This window comes from Australozyma saopauloensis, chromosome 4 (genome assembly GCF_035610405.1).
Source record: "Australozyma saopauloensis chromosome 4, complete sequence".
Classification (NCBI taxonomy): domain Eukaryota; kingdom Fungi; phylum Ascomycota; class Pichiomycetes; order Serinales; family Metschnikowiaceae; genus Australozyma; species Australozyma saopauloensis.
In genome coordinates, this window is record NC_086134.1 from 747,592 (window position 1) to 773,051 (window position 25,460).

The 25,460-nt window shown below is 45.4% G+C and overlaps 9 protein-coding genes across 9 annotated transcripts; 4 read left to right on the forward strand and 5 right to left on the reverse strand.

Moving 5' to 3' along the window:
• Nucleotides 1-35: 35 nt before the first annotated feature.
• Nucleotides 36-4,325, reverse strand: PUMCH_003378 (uncharacterized protein; the record flags this gene model as incomplete). The annotated part of the gene is made up of 1 exon (XM_063022345.1): nt 36-4,325. One exon carries the CDS (start codon nt 4,323-4,325, stop codon nt 36-38), a length of 4,290 nt encoding a protein of 1,429 aa, XP_062878415.1.
• Nucleotides 4,326-6,479: 2,154 nt separating this feature from the next.
• PUMCH_003379 (uncharacterized protein) lies at nt 6,480-6,941 on the forward strand (the record flags this gene model as incomplete). Its single annotated transcript, XM_063022346.1, has 1 exon — nt 6,480-6,941. One exon carries the CDS (start codon nt 6,480-6,482, stop codon nt 6,939-6,941), a length of 462 nt encoding a protein of 153 aa, XP_062878416.1.
• A 402-nt stretch (nt 6,942-7,343) lies between these two features.
• PUMCH_003380 (uncharacterized protein) lies at nt 7,344-9,137 on the reverse strand (the record flags this gene model as incomplete). Its single annotated transcript, XM_063022347.1, has 1 exon — nt 7,344-9,137. One exon carries the CDS (start codon nt 9,135-9,137, stop codon nt 7,344-7,346), a length of 1,794 nt encoding a protein of 597 aa, XP_062878417.1.
• A 452-nt stretch (nt 9,138-9,589) lies between these two features.
• PUMCH_003381 (uncharacterized protein) lies at nt 9,590-10,873 on the reverse strand (the record flags this gene model as incomplete). The annotated part of the gene is made up of 1 exon (XM_063022348.1): nt 9,590-10,873. The coding sequence occupies one exon, from the start codon at nt 10,871-10,873 to the stop codon at nt 9,590-9,592; it is 1,284 nt and encodes a 427-aa protein (XP_062878418.1).
• A 555-nt stretch (nt 10,874-11,428) lies between these two features.
• On the reverse strand, nt 11,429-12,013 carry PUMCH_003382 (uncharacterized protein; the record flags this gene model as incomplete). The annotated part of the gene is made up of 1 exon (XM_063022349.1): nt 11,429-12,013. The coding sequence occupies one exon, from the start codon at nt 12,011-12,013 to the stop codon at nt 11,429-11,431; it is 585 nt and encodes a 194-aa protein (XP_062878419.1).
• Nucleotides 12,014-14,423: 2,410 nt separating this feature from the next.
• On the forward strand, nt 14,424-14,831 carry PUMCH_003383 (uncharacterized protein; the record flags this gene model as incomplete). The annotated part of the gene is made up of 1 exon (XM_063022350.1): nt 14,424-14,831. The coding sequence occupies one exon, from the start codon at nt 14,424-14,426 to the stop codon at nt 14,829-14,831; it is 408 nt and encodes a 135-aa protein (XP_062878420.1).
• A 1,567-nt stretch (nt 14,832-16,398) lies between these two features.
• Nucleotides 16,399-18,513, forward strand: PUMCH_003384 (uncharacterized protein; the record flags this gene model as incomplete). Its single annotated transcript, XM_063022351.1, has 1 exon — nt 16,399-18,513. One exon carries the CDS (start codon nt 16,399-16,401, stop codon nt 18,511-18,513), a length of 2,115 nt encoding a protein of 704 aa, XP_062878421.1.
• Nucleotides 18,514-19,306: 793 nt separating this feature from the next.
• Nucleotides 19,307-19,759, forward strand: PUMCH_003385 (uncharacterized protein; the record flags this gene model as incomplete). The annotated part of the gene is made up of 1 exon (XM_063022352.1): nt 19,307-19,759. One exon carries the CDS (start codon nt 19,307-19,309, stop codon nt 19,757-19,759), a length of 453 nt encoding a protein of 150 aa, XP_062878422.1.
• A 359-nt stretch (nt 19,760-20,118) lies between these two features.
• Nucleotides 20,119-25,056, reverse strand: PUMCH_003386 (uncharacterized protein; the record flags this gene model as incomplete). The annotated part of the gene is made up of 1 exon (XM_063022353.1): nt 20,119-25,056. The coding sequence occupies one exon, from the start codon at nt 25,054-25,056 to the stop codon at nt 20,119-20,121; it is 4,938 nt and encodes a 1,645-aa protein (XP_062878423.1).
• Nucleotides 25,057-25,460: the final 404 nt, after the last annotated feature.

Sequence of the window (25,460 nt, forward strand, 5' to 3'; positions counted from 1 at the left end):
GCAGTGCTAGTGGACAGATGTGACGAGCTAGGCGGTCAATTGGCAGTTTTTTTGTATCTTTGCTTGATTGACGCGGTAAGCTGGCGGAGATCTTGGATTTTCTTGGGGAGGTTGACCGGCTCCGGTCCTGGCGACGTTGCTGGCGTGCTCTCTTCGAGAATGGTTCCGTTCGCAAATGACTTGAAAAACGATGCGTCGCGACCAAGAAAACTGAGCGAGTTGTTGCCGAGAATTGATTTATTATGCTGCGCGACAGATCGGTTGGCAAATGAGGCGTTGGGGGTCTTGAACATGGCTGAAGTATTGGTGAGATCCACACTGGTATTGCGTCCCACATGTCTATTCAAGTACCCATGATTAGCAGATTCTTTGACCTTGCGGAGAAGCTCTCGCTCCTTTGATTGGAGATTCTCATTGACAATGCTAATGTCGCGCTGTACAGGCTCTGGATCAGATGGAGCAACGGACTGTCTTTGCATATGGCGTTGGCCCCTGGCTGTTGGAAGACCTTTGAATCTCTCAGAAACAGTGTTGAGCTTTTCACCAAGAACAACACCAACACTTTCATTCTCACCAGCCATGTTGCATATTTCAATGTTCTGTACACAGCTTGTGGAGTGGAGATGCCTGTCAAGGCTCAACATCTTGCTAATTTTCTCATCGGAGCACCCACTTTGACTTGCATCCCACATGACTATAACAATTTGAATCTTGAACAAACAATAACGGTTGCAAATTTGTATGATTTTGTCAAGAACTCCGCGGTCTCTATTGAGTTTGGTGGCGAGATCTTTATAAGTGCTCAACTGTCCTTCATCAACAAGCCCACACTCGTAGACTATGAACGTAGTATTTTCAATAAAGGAAGAATTGAGTAATGTTTTCTTGGATAAGCTTTGGAATCCGATTGTCAATTCGGACTGTTGAACCTTATTGAGGTAGCAGCTTTTGGTGTCATTGACTTTCAAAGAAAACTTACTTGCGAGCCATTTGGAACAAGCCAGAGCCCAGTTTTCTGCCACTAGCAAACACTCTAGATTGCTCGTGTTATTGCTTCGCTCGAAATTTGCAGAGCATTGTCCAACGAATCGTTTAAGATCAAGTGGCTCCCAAAGACTTTTAATTTCATCTTGTCGTTTATGGATTTCATCGGTGTTTGCAGATGAAACAACACTCGTTCTTCTCCGTTTCGAAAAGCTATCATTATCTTTGGGAAGGGGCGAAACTTGTCTACTTCTTTTGGCTAAAGGCACCTTGAAGTCAATAGACTCAAGCTCTTTCAATCTTCCTTGCTTTTCCATTCGTTTTGCAGATCTTGCGCGGCAAACAGATGCAACTTTAGAGAACACTCGATTTTGCAAACTCTTTTGATAAGTTCGTTCTGCAAGAACTTCTAAGGTGCTTTGGTAAGTGATTTCTGCCATGAAAGCCAGGAATAGTTCATTTGCGAAAAGGTCAAGCACTCTGTTTTTTTCTTGCTTTCTCAGTTCAGCTTTGTTTACCCTTGAAATTGTCTGTCTGAGCTCTTCATCAATAGCAGAACCAAGCATCAGCTCAAAAACAGATGATATTCCTCTCTCGAAATGAACTGAATCTTTGAGTAGAGTCTGAGGTTTTTCTTTTTCAGCAAAAGAAATAGGTTTTGGTTTCACACCGGTAAAGGATATCGGAGGGGTTACTTTTGACGGATTGGAATATAGTTGAGGTAATTCCACACTCTGTTCTAGCGGGCGCGAGCTCTGTGGCTCCTCTTGTTTTTTTGGTACTGTGAAGCTATTTGACTTGAACTCCACTGTAATTTCTGTGCTTTGTCCGAACCTTTTTGCGTTCGAACTCTTGTTTATGTCTTTTTCTTTTTCTAAAATTGATTCAATGGGTTTGTGATCTTGTAACTGCGACTTTGAAGACCTGGTATCTATTGGCGGAACGAGGGGCACATTAGTGCTCGAACCCTGCGCTTTTGAATGCCCTCCACTGTTACCGCCAGCGCCAAAATTGAAGGCTGCTCCTGGGTGCGAATTCGCTACGACAGTTCCATTGGGTTGGCCAAAAGCGGAGGAGATTTGACTTGTCGTAGACTCGATCTTGGGTTCACCGAAGGGTGCAATGTGATCCAGCTTTTGACCGAAAGCGCTTTTGGGAATGCTTTGAGTAGAAGTTCCGGACAGAGCAAAGTCTGCTAGGTTGAATGAGGTTGGCTTTTGTGTCGAGAAAGGTTGAGCACCAAATCCAGAGCTCTGACCTTGATTATGTTGACCGAAACTTGCATTTGGGAAATTATTTTGAGAATTAGCAAATGCAGTGTTTGTTGACTGAGCAGATTGGGGTATAGCAAAGTTCATGTTGGCAAATTTGCCCTTTATGATACTGCTAGAAGCAGACTCAACAAGCTGAAGATTATCGTTGGGATGTCCAGCATCAACGTACAGCTTGAGAGGACGCTCCCGAAGTCTGGTGTCGAGGTTTTGCGAGACAGCTGGAGATCTTTTGGGTTTTTCAGTCAATGACTTCAATTTGTAAACTGTTTCGAGCTTCTCCTTGTTGCACAAATCTATCAATAAAACGCCTTCTTCATAAAAATATTCGACCTCGTAATATGAAACAAAGCCAATGAGATCATCGAGTGAATCAAACCCCAACATTTGTTGGAGGGAGCTTCCTTGGATTGCTTTTCCGCCTGTGTGATATGATCTGGACAAGGACTTCAATGCGTAGAATCTGATTTCATTGAAGTGAGTTTCTAAAAGACAGCTCATAAGAATTGGAGTTTCAGGGTCAATTGCAAGTTCAAAGAAACGTACGAACATATTTGCTGCGCCAATCTTATTTGTATGCCCTCTTTCAATGATATTATTCTGTGACATGAGAAGACGAAACTGAAGAGCAAGTTGAACTCTGGAGTCCTTGAAGATAGCGTCAGGCAATGTTTGGATCTCGCGTTCTAGTTCAGGGTCGCGGAAATGACTTAGTAAGTGGTAAGCACGGAATTCGGCTTCATTTGGGCAACTGCCTCCATGATTTCGAACATCCTGGTAAATCTCAATGAGGGTTTGCAAAGCCTTATTGAATTGCTCCATTTCCTGTTGGTGAGAAAACTCAACGTCGGCAATAGACATAATGTGCATACAAAGGAGATGAATACGAACAATCTTCTCATTGCAGTCGATAGCTTCGGGACCATAGTAATTCTGATACACAAAGTCTTGTCTAATAGATCTGGTTCTGTCCCATAGGAAAGAATGTGAGTCTGGAAGTTGGGGAAGGATAGTTCCGATCAAATAGTCAAGAGTTTGTTGCAAGATATGAGGTGGACGAACATCTGAGGGCATTGGTGGTGGCTGACCCGCAGCCGGTCTAGAAAATGCTTTTACTGCACGAGATCTTGAGATCTTCTGTGATGCGAAGTCCTTTTCAAGAGCTTTGACGTTATTTTCAAGCGCCCTTCTTACTCTTTCAAATGTGGGACACATATCTGTGCATGTACCCTGAAAGAAAATGGCGTCGTTCAAGTCTTTGGTAGTGTTTTCGGCATCTACTAATCCTAGTTCTTCCATTTTCGAGCGCTCAACACTTCTCATCTTTTGGAAGTCCTCGTACAAGCCTTGAAAGTCCGAGCCATTGTTGAGTTCTTCCATTTGAAGCATCTTTGCTTGATTTTGTCGATCCCAATCATTCTGATGATGTGGTGGGCATTTCAAGAGACGCGGCTGTATGAGCATGTACTTCGGATAAGGTCTAGGTTCTGACGGTTGTTGCTTTTTCATAAACCCAAAAGCCCCGGGGTCTTCGAAGAGCAGCCCAGTCGCTGATAGCTCCAGTGCCGTGTACTGTTGAAGAGGTTCGGGACCTTTTTTTGGGATGCGTTTGGGGGGAGGAGGTTCGTCGAAATCATTCATTAGAGAATCCGTATCCTCGTTTCCTGCCATGGAGGCATCAAACATCCCCAGATTTGAACTTTTATGATTATTTATACCAGCAGCAGCTTTTGCGGATCTTCTACTATTTGATTGTGGCTGTTTCTGCTGCTTCCCCAGCTTGATACCCTGACTCTGTGGCTGCTTCTTGTTCATCTCTACATTTTTCAGTGACTGGGGTCGCCTCAGAGTCTTTGCAGACTTTTCAGTTGACTTCGGGCCTTGTTTTGGTCTGGAGGATGACTTTGTCGAGCTTGCATTCGAAGAATTGGTTCTCAGTTTCCCATTTGGATCGATTGGAGCAGTTCTGTTGGATAACTGCAGCGGTTTGGTGGATTTTTTGGCCCCAAACGGTGTGATATGATTGTTTGGTGTTGCAAAAGTATTGAGCGACAGCAGAGGACCTGACATTTCCACGAACAAGTGGAATTGACTGTACTCTTTGTTGAGTAGTGGAGTATAGAGAGTGGAGTATCACGTGAAAAATCAATATAGATGTATGAGCTTTAGTGTAGGGAAATAAATTCAGAAATTAATTCATGTGTTAATCTTCGTTCTTTGTTTGATGATTCTGAATTTATAGGTTGGTGCTTTGAATCTGGTGGATGGATGGAAATCAGAAGAGACACAACCATGGCTAAGTAGGTGTAAGATTGAGGGCCAAAGAAAACATTCAGTATATTTCTAGGCACAATGTTGCTCTTTGCGGAAGTTTGCTTGTTTTTAAGGATTATTTGTCAAAATTTCGTCCTGACGAGTCTTCAGAGAGCTCTTCCCTGACGACAAAGAAGAACAACATGCTATCATTTAATGTACGAATTTATGCTATGTAATGTCTCGAAGCAGTCGTAATGAGTTTCGCTTTTAAAGTGCTTAATGGAGCTACAACGTCTTCATTTTTTGCATATGTAGACTTTTCGACAACCAGCACATCCAAAGTGTATGATTCTGTAGTGCCCTTGAATAATGAAGTCATTCACACACTCAACCATAAATTCGAATACTCTTGTTGAAAGTTTGATCTAAAGTTGTCTAGGCACACTATCACGGGCTCCTAGAAGTTGACGCCAGTATCTTTCAACTGAGTCTTTTTAAAATCACTTGGGTGTATCATTCATACGTCAAATGTGAAAATACAAACCTGCAAAAATCAAATTTTCGAAAACTCATCAGCACACGAAACATAACCTCAACCAATAACAGAGCCAGTTCAGTGTGCTTCCTCGCAGATGCAATTCACTGCCTCAAACAGAAATCAATTATTCCGTACCGAATAATCTAACATCAACTGAAACATCCCTGGTCCAATGAGCCTCTCCACCACAGCAAGGATGGGTGGTCCTAACCATCCTACATCACAGTGCAGAGAGATTGAGGCCTACTAACCGGGAACAAAAGATAAACCAAAGTAGACCAAAGCAAAGCAAAATAACCCAAAACAAGCCAAAATAAACCAAAACAAAAATCTCGCTTATGCCAATATTCCCTCGCCTCCTGAAATCATCCTACACCAATTGTAAAATCACAGTGCCTCTCCCATCACCTCTAGCCACAATCAAAAAACTCTAACCTTCCAAAAAAAACCTCCTACACCCTATTCAGGCCTATTAATATCGTGGCACCCTTCAAAGGATCTTGCCAGATGGGGTTCGACGGAAGCGCAATTCTTGGCTAGGCGGCTCTGATTTTGCGCCGACCGACCACAGGCGAAAGCACCAGCAGAACGAATCTGGAAAAAAGTGGAACTCCACTATTCGACCGAGTCTCCTCAACTGCCGAATATTCGTCCCAATTGTGCCTGTGTCGATGACGAAATCTCCAACGGCTGAATGTAGCCAAGCCTCATGACGATTCCCGATTCTAGACTAATACATCGCTCAGCGCTGCTCAAGACGTGTACCACCACCCACAAAGACCGACGTCAACACCGAAAAAAAACCTATAAAAGCAGCTGCAAATCCCCCATACCCCAGGCTCCATTTTTTCGCTCCCCTTCGCTCGCCTTGGCTTCTCCATTAACCCCGTTTGGGTACATGGCCAGTGGCATCTCCGTGCCCACCACATTTGCACCCAGTAGACGTCATCGCGACCGTATACACCGTTGTTTCCTGCACGTGGGCGAGCTACCTGCCGGAGCGTTTTCCTTCGGCAGTCGTGCACGTGACACATTACATCAAGTTGGATGCCAACACCAACCAAATCACACCCCGACTTGTTCTCCATCGACTGCTGTTTGTCTGTGCCTTTCTGTTGTCGCTAGAGCCCTGACAAGAAGCGTATAACCCCACGGTTCCGAGCACGTGACCTCTTCTTGTCTTCTTTCGTGCGTTTTCCCGCTGTTTGGCCTCACTTCTTTTGTTGGCTCGTTGCACCTGTCTGTTCACTCTCAAAACAGGCCTCTCACTTCCTCCACTGGGACTTTCGTTGGCGCCCGAATCTTCTCAATTCCAGTTTGCCCCTTTGTTCCCAATTCCCCCGGTAATTGCGCTCCAATTGGCTTCATCTGCTGACACGATTGCTTTGAGAACACATCCATAACCTCACACACCACATACATATTTCACAATGAGCGACGAACAAATGAAAAAGTTGCAGGACAGCGGCTTGGTGGATTGGCCCGTCTTCTCCGAGTTGGTGGCCATGGATGAAGACGAGGAGGGTTTCTCCAAAGGACTCTTTCAAACCTTCGTAGACCAGTTCAAAGACACATATAAAGAGCTTGACGAGAACGTCGAGCTGAAGGATCTCGACAAACTATCTTCGTTGGGCCACTATCTCAAGGGCTCTGCAGCCGCCTTGGGCTTGGTGACCATTGCCGAACAATGCGAAAGAATGCAAAACTATGGCCATAAAATCAACTGTGATGACTACAGTCTCGACTCTGACCTCTCTGAGAGTGACGGTGACGCATATTGGGTATCCCTCGTAGAAGATGCCATGGCCAAGGCCAAGACAGCATTTGAAGAATCCAAGGAGGCTCTTATCGAGTACTTTGGCGACTTTGATGCCGAGGCTAGTGAAGACTGAGAAGGAACGTAGCGGGATCTCTGTCGCAATCACTTATTCACTCGCTCAAGACATGGTCCCGGTACACTTTTATTTTATCATCTATTTCCTTCCATAGCTCTTCTTTTTTCCTTTGATTCTGGCTCTGGCCCTCTCATATATCTCTTTATAGGCTTTTCGCGTGGACATGGTCCCGCCGAAGCAAATATACTTCTAAAGTTTCAGAACTATCGTTGCATCAGCTAAGCTTCAGGGTTGTTGTTCCATCGGCTACCTTTTACAACTGTTCTTTGTTGTTTCATCAGCTAAGTTTCAAAGATATCGTCTCAGCAACGCTTGAGAATTGTCACTTTATCGACCGCTTTTCAAAAGGCTTTATACATTCACAACCTTGAAGAATTATCGTTACTATACACTATATGCTTAAACGCCGTTCACTCTTTGGAATACGCAGTAGTCCATCTGCTCGTTGCTGCCGGGGATGTATTTATCCAAAATTGTTGGAATATGCAAGATTCGTTTCAAGTTGAACTCGGTTGAGCTAGGGTCTGCGATTTTCTCGCAAGCAATGGCTTTCCATGCTGCGTTTCCAAAAACGTCAGGTTCGCCTGCTGGCACCGGAGAGCTGTTGTCGATGTAAAAATCGCAAGTGTCGAACGGAACGACTTTGTCTTCAGAGAATATGTTCTTTGCGTTGATTCCAGCGGGGTAAATAGAAGCGGCTTGTTTGATAGAAACATTTTCCTCAAAGTCGCCTGGGAGAAGGCCATCGAAACCACTCTTCACAAAGCGAAGTCTATAGTTGTCAGGAAGGAAGAACGAGGTTGGGAAATGATACCACTCACGGCCAATGCAAACGTTTTGGATACCGGTGGTTGCGTTCTCGTTCTCGATTTCCAGGAACACAGCAGCTGTGGTAAGAGGAGCGCTGTAGTTATAAACCAACGACAAGATGCGAGAGCCGGACAATGTGATGTACAAGGCCACAGAGAGCAACACAAGAACACGAGAAACCATGCGCAGAAAGACGGACTCGCGCAAAAACTTCCACACCCGCGCAGTGAAGATTGCAGCCGAGAGGCAAATAAGGGTGTAGATTGGGTAGAGGAAGCGTTCCTCCTTATGAGGCTGTCTAAAGAAGATGAAACTCCAGACCAAGATAGGAACCGAGGCGCCGAACGCACTTCTGTAATGTTCTACCTTGGATGAAGTGTAAGGAATGACGACTGCGCCGAGGTATCCGAGTACCAGCACGACGTTGAAATTAAGGGCCAAGTTGAGGAGGTAGTACAGGAAAGGTTCAACGCCGAAAATCTCGGGGCCCTCGCCCTCGCCCGAAAAGACGTTGTAGAGAACGATGTTGAAAGGAACAAAAAGAGCGTCACGGCTGTAAAAGTACGAGTCCACACAGATCAAGAAGATCACCATGGCAGGAAAGATTGCCCAGCCAGCGAATACAATTCTGGTTAGTGGCGGGGTCTGGTAGCGAGCACGCAAGGTAAACAAGCCGAACGGAATACCGATCGCCAAAGCAAAGGGCCAGCCGAAGAGTCCTGCGGTCAAGAAGCACGAAATGGCCTTGATGGAAGGACCCACCACCGACAAGTCATTCACGTCGCCAAGCACCTCGATCGCCAGCGCCGTGCCCAACGTGATCCACGTCATGGCCCACGACAGCGGAAGGAGCGCCACGCTCGCATGGGCCATTCCTGGCGCAAACGTCGAGAACAAGAGGAACCAGTTGGCGGTGTAGTTTGAGAAGTTACGGCGCACCGCCCAGTAGAGCTTGATCTCCGCGTACGCGGTAAAACCAGCCAATCCCACCACACGGATATAATAGAACATGGCCGAAGGCAGGAGCGTCTCGCCCGTCAAGAGATCAAAGTCCCTGAGTGGGTTTGTGATCAAGTAGTATGGGATGAGATAAGCGTACGAACGGATGGCGTAGGCGGGAGAATACTCCCATGTCTGTTTTCCGAACCCACGCGCTATACGATTCAATGGCTCCCAATAGTTGTAGGTCTCGTCGCAGTCGGAAATGATCATGTACAATCCACAGTAGACACGAACAGCGACATTGGCCAAGATAAGAAGCACGCCGATGGATTTGGACAAGAAGGAGTCCCGGGGCGTTTCGGCCACCTCCGGAACGTCGGTTTGGGCGTCGGTTTTGGTGGCCGCTTTGGTCACTTTCGGTGATTTTTTAGGGGTGACCATTATGGAAAGTAGTAGGTTGGGGGAATTTGCAGCCGCATCGTGGGACTAATAAATAGGTGGAAGAGGGCCAAGAAAAAGGTCGATTGGGCGATGCAAATGGAGAAGCGGTTTTTTTGGTGGTATTTTTTTTTTTTTCGTTATTCTTATTGGACTGAAAATGATTATGATGGCATTGGCGGTTGTGTGGTGCTGGTTGGGTTTCGATGGTTGTTCTCTTCGATTTCTAGAATGAAATATTAGAGCTTCGATGTGCGACGATCTCCGATAAGCTCTAGTAGAAAGGCCAAATTAAATTGGTGATTTTTTCTTTGTGTTCTATCGTTTCCTTATATTTTTTCTTCCTTTTTACTTTTGTTCTTCCTAGCTTCTACTTTTTCTTCTTCTCTTTTTTTCTTCTAGTTCTTCTCTTTTCTTTTCTCTTTCATTATCTATGGTTCTAAATTACAATCAGTCTAGTTCTTAACAAGCATGGACTCACGTGCTGGGCCAACACCAACCCACTTAACAGGAACAGACAAAAAGTCCTCGATGAATTGCAAGTACTTCTTGGCGTTCTCAGGCAAGGCCTCGAAAGAGGTGATCTTGGAGATATCCTGCTCCCATCCTGGAAGAGTCACGTACTCAACCTCAACCTTGGCCAACTTGTTCAAGTCCTCGGGGAAGTACGACAACTTCTCACCGTTGAGGTGGTAGGCAACAGCAACCTGGATCTCCTTGAAGGTGTCCAACACATCCAACTTGGTGATGTTCAAGTGGGTGTAGCCGTTGATGGCATTGGAGTACTTCAACACAACCAAGTCCAACCAGCCGCATCTTCTCTTTCTGCCAGTGGTGACACCATACTCAGCACCAATAGATTGCAAGGTCTCACCGTCAGCGTTGAGCTGCTCGGTAGGGAATGGACCCTCACCAACTCTGGTGGTGTAGGCCTTGACAACACCAAAAACGTTCTTGATGGCTCTTGGAGGAATACCCAAACCAGTCAAAACACCACCAATTCCAGTGGCAGAAGAAGTGACGTATGGGTAGGTACCAAAGTCGATGTCCAACATCAATGCGTTGGCACCCTCGACCAAGATCTTCTTGTTGGCAGCAATGGCCTTGTGCATGAAGTCAACAGAGTCCACGACGAAAGGTCTCAAGAGCTCTCTGTATTTCTCGTAACGAGCCAACTCGGCCTCGGCGTCGTACTCGAACTCGCCGTATCTCTTGTATCTCGACTCCACGAGACGTCTGTATCTGACCTTGAACTCCTCCCATGCCTCAGGCTCCTGCGACACCAAGTGGTGAACTCTGATACCAGATCTAGAAGCCTTGGTGGAGTAGGTAGGGCCGATACCCTTACCGGTGGTACCGATGGACTTCTTGGTGGTGGAAAGCTCGGCCTCCTTCAACTTGTCGGTTCTCTGATGGAAGTCGAACACCAAGTGTGCTCTGGAAGACACAAACAAACGGTCTCTGCCTTGCAAGCCCTTCTTCTCCAAATTCTCCAACTCCTCGAAGAACGAAGGAACGTGGATCACCACACCGGAACCCAACAAGTTCAAACACTTGGGGTTGACCAAGCCGGAGGGAAGCATGTGGAAGTCGTACTTCACATCGCCCACAACAATGGTGTGGCCGGCGTTGTTTCCACCTTGACATCTGGCACAGACATCGATGTCTTCACACAAAATGTCCACCAACTTTCCTTTACCTTCGTCTCCCCATTGGGAACCCAAGACGACGTCACACATGATAGTAGCTGTAGAAACCTTTAAATTTGTTAAAGGAATGAACGAAATTCGTTAACCAAAACCAAAAAAAAGAAGCGCTGGAGGTGCGGTTCGCCCAGGTAATATATATATTACCATCCTGTGTACTGCGGGGGGAAGTTGACTTCTTTGGGTGGGAGACCGGACCAGATCGAGCGAGGGAAAATGGGGGATAACGGGGAGGCCAGCTTTTTTTTCTGAAGGGGGAATGGGCTTCTTTTATATTTTTGCGGTTATGAGCCCGGCTGTTTTTATTTGTTTATTTTGGGTCTTCGTGTAGTTTCTTTTTGTGGGTGGTTCTATTGCACCCAGCCGTGTAAGGGTATTTTCCGGCTGGTCGATCCGTCAATCTCGGAGTCGCCGATGATTCACAATCAGAACAGGAACAAATTACGAAAGAGAGAAAAATTTAAAGAGATAAAACAAATAATTAAGAAAGTATTCTGACTTGGTTTCTTTGGCTGTTTTTTTTTTTTTTGTTATCATTCTACATTCATTCGAATATGTTTACCTTCTATTATAGAGTAAGTGTTACGCTTAAGCGTTCAACTTGGACAAAATGGCCTCAGTGAACTCGGTGGTGGTGGAAGTACCGCCGATGTCCTTGGTTCTGACGTTGCCCTCAGCAATGACGTCGTAGGTAGCCTTGGAGATTTTGTCGGCCTCATCGTTCAAGCCCAAGTGTCTCAACATCATGGTGGCAGACAAGATCATGGCAGTTGGGTTGGCGGTGTTTTGACCCTTGATGTCCAAACCAACGTGTCTGCAACCTGGCTCGAAAACAGCGTACTCTCTACCGAAGTTGGCACCTGGAACCAAACCTGGACCACCGATCAAGGCAGCACCAATGTTGGAGAGAATGGAACCGTACAAGTTAGGAGTGACCAAAACATCGAATTGTTGAGGGTGTGCAACAGCTTGCATGGAGGCGTTGTCGACAATCAAGTCGTTGACCTGAATACCTGGGTAGGTTTGACCGACGTCCTTGACGGTTTGTCTGAACAAACCATCACCCAACTTCATGATGTTGGCCTTGTGGATGGCAGTGACCACCTTTCTGTTGTTCTTGAGAGCAAAGTCGAAGGCGAACTTGGCGATTCTCTCGGACTTGAATCTGGTCATGATCTTCAAGGACTCGACGACACCTGGGAAAGATTGGTGCTCCAAACCGGAGTACTCACCCTCGGTGTTCTCTCTGACCAAAGCAAAGTCAATACCGTCCAATCTGGACTTGACACCAGGAATGTTCTTGATCAACACCAAAGAGGCGTAGATGTCCAACTCCTTTCTCAAGGCGACGTTAAGCGACTTGGCGTGGGCGTTGGTTGGGGTGTACAAGATACCCTTCAAACCGACCTTGTTTCTCTTCAAGGAGTTGACGGCCTCGGTGACACCTTGAGGGTCGTCAGCCAAACCAGAAACCTCAACGACCTCCCACTCGATAGGAACTCTTTGGTCCTTGAAGATGGTCTTGACGGAGTCGGTGATTTCCTTACCGATACCGTCACCTGGAACCAAGGTGACGGTGTACTTGCCGCCGTACTTCTTTGGCAAGACGGCTTCTGCGGAGGCCACGGTGGCGAAGGCACGAACCTGGAGACGTTAGTAAAACTGATCTGTGTTCAAGAGGATGGAGATGAAGCGGGGAACAATGGCGGCGGGATGAGACTGATGGCAGGGAAATAGCTGGAGAATTATACAACAGAAAGCGTTCTAACTGCATTTGAGACATTGTGGATCATCGACCCTATCAATTCTCAGCTGTTGGAGTTCTGTTGAATTGGAGCGGGGTACGTCATCGAGGTGATTTCGGGCGGAAATTTGAAGCGGAACCAGATCTCAAGGCGATTCTCGTTGTTATTAGGTGGATCCAGTCGCTTTGCGAAAAGATCCGGGTCCGGTAGCGCTATTCTCGCAGATATTGATGGACGTATCACAATAGTCATCACCGATGGTAATTCGGCCAAAAGTGGACCATATGGCACGAAAATTGCACTGCCGCGTAGCCCTCGGCCGCCTCTACATGCGTGTACCAAAACATACCTTGCTGATAGATTGTCTGAACATTGTGATGGAGTTATGGGAAAAGACAGGCACAGCAGCTGGAAGTATTGAGGTGCGGTGTGGAAAAATTCGCACTACCCTGGCTCGGGGCCGAGCCTCGATACTATTGGTCCGGAAGCGGGTGCGGGACAGTGGGGAAGATGGAAATACCGGGCGGATTGAAATTTTAGGGATTTGTTGTTGGAAATTTTTGGCGGCTGTGAATTTTTCGGTTTTGGAGTGGTTGCTTTTGCAGAATTTTCCGGCTCCAGTGATGTGATTGGGGTTCTTTTCCATGGAAGTCGGACTCTAGATTAGCGCGGGGATGGAAACTGGTGAGGAAATAGGAGAATGTTCTGTCGGCGCGATTTTGTATATTTTGTTTGTTTTAGGTTTTTGGGTTTTTTGGCTTGGTTGGTTTTGGAGGTTCAATGGGTTAGGGTTTGGATTTTCGACAGTTTGAGTCTTTGATTTTTGGTCTGTGTTGGCTCTGTAGCTTCTTTACGTCTTGTTAATTGGTGGTAGAGGCAGGATTTGCAGCCAGGAGGGATCGGGTTTTGGTGTGTGGAAAGGGTTGACCTCTTTGTTTTTATTTTTTTTTTAATTCTTTTAAAGGATCCCTTTATGAATGGAATTTGGAGTGGTTTTGCGATAGCTTAAGAGAGTTTGTGGGTTTACATGACATTACTTGACGGATCAATGTATCTCGTCGGAGAAGATCTTGTCCATCACGAGAAAGTTCTATATTGAGAATTCTATCAACTTTTCAAGAAAATTAATTACAGACTAATGTCCTTTTGGTTGCGGCTCGGTTTTATTCTCTGCCTATTCTCTTTGGAAGTGGTAGAAGAGGGATGAATTGTAGCACTAGGAGTCTACAAAGGTGAAAACCTACTCTTAAATTTAAACAATATTGTTTAAGCATTATCAATTCCCTGCTTCTTCATCTTTAATCATAGTAAATGTTGAACTTATTTGACCATTACAAGTCTTGTACGGTCTCTCAGCTGTTGCTTTCTTCAACAATAACGATCCAGATTTCACTCACTCATAATTCACATCGTTGGTTTTCCCAAAATCAAAGCAAAGTTGCTTCAAGTCATTTATCCCTCGATTATGACGACGGTCAGTCACATCAGGTGCCAAACAATAAAAGACGAGAACCAAAAACAACATCGACAATACACAAGCGAATTTCTCAGAGATCAAATGAAGCTAAAATTCACGAAAGTCACATTCCTCATGATCACATCTACAGCGTCGACCACTAACACTTTCATCAACCAAGTAAAGAACCGATCAGCACCACCTGAAGCACCACAATTCACCCGAATCAAATTAATGCAAAAATCTCACCGTCATTTTTTTGCTCCCATTTCCCGTAAACCAATTTTGTATCTCAAGTTCACCTCGTATTTCTCCACATCTCCTGTATCTCACCTCTATACTGCTGAAAATCTCCAATACTTCTACTCATATCATTATTACCATGAGCACTAAGAAGTTGATGCTGGAGCTCTTGTCTGAGATCCAAATTGCCAAAAAGAAGGCTTTTGAGGTCAGATGGAAGAATGATTTGAAGGAGACCAGAGCCCGTTTGGCCTACGAGAAAATCCACCGCATTAAGTCCAAGCAGCCCTATCAAGATGTCGAGCTCAAACTCAAGAAAATCGACTCTGGAGAGATCGATTATCCCGAATTTCCTTCTGGAGCGCTCGCGCAAATGCTTGAAAAGGAGTCAGACGTACGGAACTTGAAGAACGTAGTGACATTTCTTCAGAACCAGAGAACTTACAATGAGCTACTAGAGAGATACAATCCTGGCTTGACTATGAGTCAGGAGGACAATGTGCGTAAGACCGCCAACATGGTGGGATTGGCTGTTCCTGAGAATTAGTTGAGTGTTGCAAGTGTTTTAGAAGTAGCTGTGAATAGGTGCAGTTTCTTTGGGAAAGGACTTTGAACCCAAGGTTTAAGCTAATGTGATGTATTTTCATAAGAATCTGGGGCTCCGTTAGTCATGTCTATATGCCTTAGTTTGAACTCGACCCAATAAATAGAGAGTTCGATAACTGTTCGGTTTAGTATTCATTTTATGTGGATTTGATGTGGACTCGAGAGTTTGATGAAATCGTCTGACTCAATTCTCGGATGTAGGAGTATCAGAAATGTACCACCCTTCTGCTAGTTCCGCGCCAATAGGGACTACTATGGCATCGGTGATTGATACGAGCTCATGAATTGAATCGCCATCGTGCTGAGGACCTAGAAACTCGTATAATTTTTTGGCACTGTCAATTGGCACACAATCGAAATACTCGTAGTTAAGCCGATTTGGTTTGTCAAAAATAGTTCATAGATTGGGGACATCGACGCTGTTAGCATTCATTGTTTTGAATCCTGGGAGCATGCTGCTCCTTGATTCTTTCCTGGATAGTTCTTCCCCTCCTTTGACCGAATCGAACCGAAATCAAACAAAAAATTACGTGAAAGGGCCTTTCTAAGACCATCAAGGTGTTGTAGCTTGGATTCAAAACTGACTCATAATTGGTTCTAGATCGGTATTCCTCGATTCAAAATCAATCACAATTCACAAAGCAAATTTAATTTTCAGGTCTATCTATTCGCGATCAATAGCGACAGTGATCCCTGGAGTTAAGCTTCAATTTGGTGTTTTCGTGTTGCACCTTAACCTTGAGGCGCCAGTCCACCTGTAACGGAGAGATAAGTGAATCAATTGCAAATCACAGCATCGATTAGGCTTTGAACCGCCTCTACATACAGTTCACGCTGACACAAACATACGAATCCCCAATCCCATTTCTATCCCATTCACATACCGTTGGATCACTTTTGATTCGAAAGATTTGAATTCTACCAACAGAGAGCCTCACGTTCTCTCAGAAGCAAATACGAACGCCTCATGATTAATATGCATTCAGAAGAGTCGCCCCACCCAAAAAAAGAAACTTTGTTTTGATGACAACCACGCTTCAGATGGTTATGCGACCAGGTTTTAACCGTTTTTGGCCAAGGCCTCCATACTGTTCAGATGGAATGAACAATATCAATAATTGTCCTGCACCCAAAAACGCCAAATTCTTATCCTCCCTGTCATGTGCAGGAATTGGCGCATTACACAGACCCTGAACTAAAATGGAAACTCAGGGTGTTGTAAAGCGACCTCGGATATTCAGATCAAAATACAATTCAGAGATTGAAGGACAAAATTCAAGCTTGAATTAGATTTCAACTCGGATGCAAAATGAAAAGAAATCTGCTATACAACCAGTAAAATCGAGAAAATAATACCTATATACGGACTGTTCGTCTGACGCATCACCACCTATATGGATTCGTCCCAATTGAGGGAGACTTGCATGGGCATATTTTAAGCTTTTCTTCAATTGCAACTACTTAAGATGCAAAGATCCGTTTCTCACTGAAAACATTACTATCCCCAAATGCATTTTCTCGATCTTTTGTGGCTTTTCGCTGTTGCAAAAGCACTCATTATCACGCAAAATACAATTCAAACCAATCCTTTTAGTATTCTAACCGGCATTACCGTTCAACCAGGAATCTCGTATGTGCTCCTAGAACCCGTTGGAACTATCGTCGGCGATCTTCTTAACAATGGTAAATTTTACAAAACTTCTTTTAACCCAAATTATGATAAGAGTCAATTCTCCATGACAACGCCTTCTTTCACCAACAATGGATTGATGCTTTTGAACAACGCTGGTTTAGGAAACCCGACCTTTCCTGGGATCAACGCGGACAATTTCTTAAACACACAAGAGTTGTTTTTGGCATCCAATGTTCTGTCATATCAAGTGTCGTATTTGCACTACATATACGTCACTAATACGTTCGTCAATACCGGATCGATGGTTATTTCATCTAATGTTGCTCTTGGGCTGGCTGGCGCTTATATTGTCGGTCCTCCAGCTGCAACTATTCGTAACGATGCTTCTATATGTGTTGTGTCGGCTGCCTTTGCTATCTATGCAGATTTCAGTGGGTCCGGATGTATCTTTATCGGCCCGAATGGATATGTTTCCGTTGATACCTACCTGTTCAGCAACTCGGTCCATCTTGCGGGACCAGGCGCAACGCTTCAAATTAACCCCGTACCAGGTAAATTCATTCTGTTATTCGTTTTTGGCTTCAGAGATAGCAATAAAATTGAAATTCGCGGAATCATACCAATTCTTGCCTACAATCCAGCGACTGGTGTCTTGACTATCTCCAGTTTCCTCAATCCGCAGATTCAGGTGTCTCTTACAATTGGACCAGGTTATTCCCAGGGTCTGTTCCAGTTTGACAACACTACGAACCTTCTCTCTTACCTCGCAACAGTGCCTTCTCGCCCAGTTCCTGCTATGTGTTCCTGTTCAACTGCGCTCCCAATTGTTCCAACTTCATTTCCCTCCTCTTCAAGCTCCGGTTCGAGCTCTAGCTCATCTTCATCGTCAACAAGCTCTAGTTCTAGCTCAAGTTCAACTTCAACTTCTAGTTCTAGCTCAAGTTCAACTTCAACTTCTAGTTCTAGTTCTAGCTCTAGTTCTAGCTCTGGCTCAAGCTCCAGCTCTGGCTCAAGCTCAAGCTCCAGCTCTGGCTCAAGCTCAAGCTCCAGCTCTGGCTCAAGCTCTTCTTCAAGCTCTGGCTCAAGCTCTTCTTCAAGCTCTGGCTCAAGCTCTTCTTCAAGCTCCAGTTCTACTTCAGGCTCCAGCTCTACCTCTAGCTCCAGCTCCAATTCTGGCTCTGGCTCTAGTTCTGCTTCAAGCTCTAGCTCTTCCTCTACTTCCTCCGGGTCCAACTCGAGCACCAATTCTGGCACCTCTAGTTCCAGTTCGTCGTCTTCCACAAGCCCTACTTCTTCTACTGGTAGTTCTTCATCTCAAGTGAACCCAACCTCTAGGTCTCGGAGCTCTGATTCATCGTCAGGCACAAGTGACCCTACTTCAACTATAGTTCCAACGTCTTCAACAACTGACAGAACTTCAAGTTCAAGCACCACTTCTGGCTCTGTAGACCCTGCTTCAAGTACTTCGTCCACTAATCCAGTGTTGCCTCTGACTTCATTCAGTTACGGGAATCTGTCTTCAATTTCGACCACGTCTCCATTTCCAACAACCTCAACTGGCTCTGCTTCTATCACATCAAGTGCGGACTCTCGGCTGTCAACGCAACGTACAGACACCATTTTCTCTTATTCCACTTCCTTGATCACTATCACTTCATGCACCAGCCTCAGCTGTCGTGTCACTCCCTCTCCAGTGATTGTGTACATCACAACAGTGACTCAATACAATGGTGTTGTCAGCTACACTACGTATTGTCCTGTTGAATCTTTCTCTGCAACTAAAAAATCAGCTTCTGGTAAGACTGGCTCCCTTAGTTCGGCCGCTACGGCAGGCGGAGCATCTACAGCATTGACTCTGGTGATCAGTACTTCTTCCACTACCGTTCCAGCTCCATCAGCATCCATCAACAGCAATTCGTTCGTCGGCTCTGGAACTAGAAGCCAGGCTACTTTCTTCCTGCTTCTTCTTTCGTTAATGGTCTTCGTTTAGGATACAGTTCCTCTTAAATGTACGGACGCATGCGATGCTCCCATCAAAAACAAAGTACGGACTTCAGCTTTGTACAAAGCGAAAATTTCCCTCTTGAAGAGTTATTTTTTCATTTTTCTGGATTTCCTCAGTTCATTCACAGCAATTCCTCGATGATCTTAGCTTCACAAGTCATCGATTGAGACTTTGAGAGTCTCATGACGTGATGAATTTCTATCGCTACCATTATCGTCTTTATTATTTAACCAATACCAATTCCATTGTAGACTTCAACTAATATCCTGCCGTCGTTATGTAGTGCTGGACCAATGTAACGAGATGGCTCAATCGCTTTTTCACAATTTTTCTTTCTTGCCCATTTTATCATTCCTAAATAATTTGCTATTCAGCCTCCATCCCAATTTTCCAGTGCAAAGGCCTGTTTCAACCGATTCGACTGTTCCATCTGCGATGTGCAAGTTCATCCTCGTATTTGCAGCCATTCCTGTAGTAGCATATGCATACCATTGTTAGCTAATCCAGTAACAGTCTGCATTTCAAAAGCAAAGGAATAAAACCGAAAAAGAAATTCCAATCCCCGGACTTTATAAACCCTACGATCCCCCTCGCCTCCCGAAATTTCCAACTCCTTGTTCTTCTTACCCCTGACACAATGTCTCACCTCGCTTATCGTGGTTCCTGCAGACAGCCCAGCAACTTTAACTTATAAACCGAATGGATCCCCAACATTCCCCACACCCAAATTTTTTCAAGGACGCTGCAACATTAAAAACACAAAAAACAGCCTCGGATCATGTTTACGACCTTTGCCAGAACCTCTCTTCTCCGGACCTCTGTCCGGACGCTTCCTATTGTTCTAGGTGCTCTGTACATATTAAGACCAAAACCTATATTTAACGATGCTGTGATGCCTCAAAGGTACGAGGCTCCTATTGGGGTAAGGGTCAACACACAGCCTATTCCATTGCAAAAAAAATTGAACTACAACGACCTTTGCATTGGTTCGATCACTGGGCTTTTCTTGGGGATCATAGTAGGAAAGCTATCCACGACAATTGCCTTTTTGGGAGTGTCTGCGTACTTGTTTTTGCAGTTTTTGGAGAGTAGGGGTATCATCACCATTCCGTGGCGGTCGGTGGTGAAGATGGGGAAGCAGCAGATCGATTTGAAGTCGATGTTCTTTGAGAACTTGAGCTTCAAGCTATCGTTTGTGAGCACGTTTGTTCTCGCTGCATGGAACATTTAGATTTAGGTGGAATTTGTATAACTTGACCTTAAATCTTTAAATAATTTCAGTTTTTTATGGACTTGGAGCAGACACAATGAGTTTTGTCTCGCCATGACTAATCGAATAAAAGTACAAATATTTAGTATCAAAATGTGAATCACATTATTCTCCGTCACTATTTATTGCATGTTATCTTTATATTTTTTACATTAATTCTCCTTTAGCTTCTGAACGCCTTGTCAATCATCGGTTCAGATCAATCAGGAATCTAAACTTAACTCAATTCCTACAGGAAAATGTGGCTACATAGAAATCTCCAAATTGGTATATATTCTAAAGTTTTGTTTGTATTATGTAAAAGTATGCAAATGAATGGTTTAAGCAGAAGTAGGAAGTTTGGTCATGACATCGAACGAGCCTGTTCCGACGCCATTCAACTTACCCAACACGATTCTGGCAGAAGGCGAGTCCAAATCCTCTCTCTCTCCGTCGAGAACAGCCTTGGTCAAGAACTGACATGTGGTCTCGTAAGACATCTTCTTGAATGCAGATGTAGACGAGTCAATACCCTGTCTGTTAAAGGCAAGGTAGGTACCCTCTCTGGTCATCATATCGGCAATCAAGTCCAAATGACGGCTGGAGACAGCAATGGCGTATGTGGAGAACACATTGTTGATTTCGTTAACAATTGTGTTTCTGGCAGCCTCGACACCGTAAGTGTGCAAAACAGCACTGATATCGTTGGAGGTGATTCCGTTGACCTCAAGGAAGTCGTCTTGGTCCCACATGGCCTTGAAGTTCACACCCTCGGTGGTCAAGTTACGGCTGTTCTCGGTGCGAACACATCTACCGATGTTCTTGATCTCACGGACAACGAATTGTCTACAAAGGTCCTCAATGATGTTGACCATCAAAAGTTTCTGAACACCAAGAAGCTCGAGCTCAAACTCACACCACTCACCGTTTTCATCATCAAATTCGTACTTTCTGAGGAAGTGGTGTTGGGAAACAATGTTGGACTGTCTCTCCTTGGCACTCTTGGACAAGACCTTTGGAGCCTTCTTCTTGGTCTCTTTGGCTTCAGTAGCCACCAAGTTCTCATCATCATCCTCCTCTTCGCTCAGGTCCTCAGACTCCTCCGAATCCAGCTCGGCGTCGGCATCCTCCATCTCCTCATCAGAAGTCTCCTCGGCCTTTCTCATGTTCTCGAGATCCTCGTCGTCTGGACCATCGTAGGACACTGCCTGCTTGCCCTGGGCCTTCATCTTGTCATCTTCAGCGTTCTCTTCTTCCTCGCCTTCGATGTTTTTGCTGATTGCCATAGCGGCCTCGGTCTGAGAACGAGGAACTGCCTTACCAATCACAGGAACAGAAGTTGCTTTACGCAGCTTCTTCATTTCCTTAACAAGTGCCTGCTCCAATTTTGTCAAGAAGGTGTGAGAGATGGAGTTCTCCAATTGATCTTGTGAGATATCGTACTCTTCCTCGTACTCCTTACGGGTGTAGAAGTTGAAACGGACCTTGTAAGATCTGACCGAAGCTTCGTTGTCAGCGGCGTAACCAGAAGTTTCAGTGACCACAACATCATCAATAAACTCAGCAAGACAGACACGACCAACAGATTTACAGAAGAAATCGGCCATTTCCTTTGTGACGTCAGGCAAAAGTGGAAGAGACATTTGAGGAGTCTTAATGGCAGCAGAAGCAGTCATAATGATTTCTCTCATTCTTGGGATACCCAAGGTGACGTTAGCAGCACCGTGACCAGCAAAATGGAAAGTGTTCAACGTCATTTGTGTAGATGGCTCACCAATGGATTGGGCAGCAATGATACCAACAGCCTCACCAGGGTTCACAAGAGATCTCATATACTTCAATTGCATAAGAGCACGGAACTTGCGCTCAGTGACACCATCGGTGGAGTGCTTAGCGAACAAGCCCTCCTCCTTCTTGACGAAGTCGTCAAGTTGCTCCAGAAACTTCTCAGACACAGATCCCAAGTATTTGGCTGGGTTGTAGACAGACAAAACCGGGTCGTACTTGGAGGACTGAGAGAAATGAGGTTGGTCCTTTTGTTTCTTCATGTGCTTCTTCGACTTCTTAGCATACGACAAAGCAGTCTCAGTGTCCAAGTGTTGAGCCAAGTCACCAGGGTTGTACTTGGACAACAAGGCGTCGTAGTTGTCGAGACAGAATTTGAACTGGTTCATGTGCGACTGTTTAGTGGTGTCAATGGCATCACCACCGTACAAGAGTTGCACCATGGATCCGTCACAATCTCTGACAGAGTTATCGTATGCGATGTGAATACCCTCCAATTGCTTGGTCAAACAACGTTGCAAGTAACCAGATCTAGAAGTCTTGACAGCGGTATCAATCAAACCCTCTCTACCTGCCATACAATGGAAATAGTACTCTTGAGGTCTGATACCGGAGTAGAAACGGCCCTTAATGTAACCACCAGCACGAGCATCAGTGTCGAATGGCTTGAAAGATGGCAAGGTCTTACCACTGACCATAACAGGCACTCTTCTACCTTCCAATGCTTGTTGTCCCAACAAACACATAATTTGAGAGACGTTGACAGCGGAACCCTTAGCACCAGACAAAGCCATAGCTTGCATACTGTTGTAAGGGAACTTCTTCATGGTACCGTCAGGAACACACTTGGAGACGACTTGAGAGGTGATGGCATTGACCTTGGATTGGGTAATGGCATCCAAGATACCAAGCTTGTTGTCATCTCTCAAAATCTCCTCCAAACGCTTGAGCAACTCCTTGTTGTCGGAAGAGACATCGGACTCCAAGTTGGTGACCTCACAAGCGGCCACTCTACCAATGTCAACAGACTTCTTCAAGATGTCCAGTCTCCATTTGTTTCCCTCTTCAGTCAAACGCAAGTCATCCATACCACACGTGAAGGCCTTTTGCATTGTGTAGTTAGTGAAGAGTCTACCAAGAACAGAGAGGGCCTTACCAGCAGTGTCAGGGCCATAGACTTCATGCAAAGAGTGAACGATACCGTATTGAGAAGCACCGTACTGCGATTTATCCAAGATACCACACAACAATTCACCGTTCTTGAAGAGGACCTCGTTCTCTTTAGATCCCTTGCCCCAGTAGTCGTCCTTGACCTTGTTCTTGGAGACCAAGTTAATACCAGGAACGTCCCGTGGCTTGATGTTCAACAAGATCGTGGTAATGACTTGCTTACCAGTCCAGAGCTGCTCAGGCTTGAACACGGTGGGAGGAACTGTGAGGATACGGCTGTGGCCGTTGGTGTGACCATCTTCTGGACGGATACATCCATATATGAGTTGTTGATACTCTTCACGGGTGAAAAAGGTATCTTTGCTGGTCAACCAGACACCGGCAGAAATGTGATCCTGAATTAAACCTCTCAAAGGAGAACCGGATGTTGGAGTCAAGTATTGCGAGTCGGTGTTGGCCAAATTGAGAGCCTCGGACTTTGCGTTTTCGTTCTGTGGGAAATGCATGTTCATCTCGTCACCATCGAAATCGGCATTGTAAGCACCAGTGTTGGCGTAGTGCAAACGAAGGGTCTTTTCACCAGGAAGAACTCTGACCTTGTGACCCATCATGGAAGCTTTATGCAAGGTTGGTTGACGGTTCATGATGACAACGTCCTTGTTTTTGATGTGTCTATAAACTTTTTTGTTGATGGCTTCGGAGCCGTTGCCGGACGGCGTCATCAATTGGTTAGCAACAGCTTTACGCTGCTCGAGTGCCATTCCAATCAAGGAAATCATGGATCCGTCTTCATTTTGAACCTGGATTGCACCTGGCCATACGTCTGGACCGTTGATGATAGCTTTTCTCAACTCGGCCACATTATTAGGGGTGACGGGCTCAGGGTATGTCAATTTGACAGCGAACACTGGAGGAACACCGATTTCATTTGTTTCCAAGTTTGGATCTGGGGAAATGACCGAACGGGCGGCGTAGTTGACTCTTTTACCCATCATGTGCTTTCTGAACAAACCCTCCTTCTTCTCCAAAGCCTGCTTGATACCAGGGTTTGGCACTTTACCAGCTGGGGCGTTTTGGTTCTTAGTGGAGTCGATAAAGGCATTGACATCGTTTTGGATGGTGACGAACGAGTTCATCAAACGGTTGAAGAGAATCTTACGTTCTTCCACACTGGACTGCTTGTCTTTAGAGAAGAATCCCGAGATTCTATCGTTCAAGTCCTTGATGAGAAGAGTGGTCTTCAAGACGTTGGACAAAAGCTCATTTTGGGCATTCTCATGAATTTCATCTCCCAACTTAGAGGGCAATCTGAAACGAGTAGGGGGCACAATCAAGGCTTGGATGAAGAACATGTCGGCCGTAACAGGAGCAGTATTTAGTGGTCTGGCGTGGAATAGTTTCTGCAAGAGTTCTTGCTCATTGACGAACACAGCGCGCAAAATGTTTCTGATCTCGGTGGACAAGATGTATTTGGAGCCCGAGTACAGCTTGATGGTGGGCATCTTGGTGGTCTGAGAAGACGAAGATCCGGCAGAGCTTTTGAGCATGTCGGGCCGGCTCAAGCCCTTCATTCTGTTGACAGACTTCTGTTTTTCGGGCAACTCGTTCTCGAAGATCTTGGCATACCCATCCTTTCTGAACGAGGGAGAGTACATGCCACAGCTCTCACATCTCTTCTTCATGAGAATACGTCTGTAAAACTCGTGGATGGTGTTCTTTCTCTCCTCACCCACAGTCTCAGTGACAAGACCATTGACGGTGGTTCTACCTTCATCGAGGGCCTTGGCAATGCATTCATTGACATACTGCTCGCGTTTCTCTCTGATTTTACGCTTGGCATCGGAATCCATGCTGCTGGACGCATCGCCAGCGCTGACGTCATCTCCATCGTCAGAGTCTCTGGCGAAGATGCTCTCCAATTCCTGGCACTCCAACAAGAGACCATACTGGATCAAACGCAACTGGCACACGAATTGATGAATCTCGTTCTCTGCGAGACGCAAATGGTGACAGTATAGACACAGCGCTCTCAAGAAGGTGAACATCTGATTGAAGAAGAGCGGGTTGAACACTGGCACTGGCAACTCAATGTGACCCTGGTGACCGGGACACAGTCTCTCGTCCAATCCACATGTGGTACATAGGTTCCGGAGAAAGGCACCCAAGGCCAAATCGTAGAGACCGTTGTTAACGGTATGTCCCAAGTTGTCAAAGACAATGGGGTTTGTGATCTGCTTGGCAGACAAACGGCGGACCTCCTCGGTGGACAAGACACCGAAGTCGACGGAGGTGATCTCCGACCCAACCGGTTTAGCGATATCCATGGTGGTGGTTCGAATTGGGCTAGTGGGATTTGGGTAGATTTCACTGGGGAAGATGGGAGATGAGGGATGAGATGGGATGGGATGGGCTTCGCGGGTGAAAAAAAATCACGTGACCGGCTGCAAAATTAGACAGCTTGGGGTGGTTGACAGGATGAAGATTAAGGAGGTGTGAAATATTTAGTGGGAATTTTAGATTGTGTTTCTTTATTGGGATGAAATTGGTTTTAAATTCATCATTTATGATATCACTGATTGGTTAGGAGAGCGCATGTGGAAGTTGGGTGGGAGAAGCCGCAAAGGTTCTATCTGATTTCATAAATTATGGAGATAAATTGTAATCCAATTGATTCACTTCTCGCGGTAAATGACATTTTAATGCTCTCTTGATGGGCTTCTAACTGAAT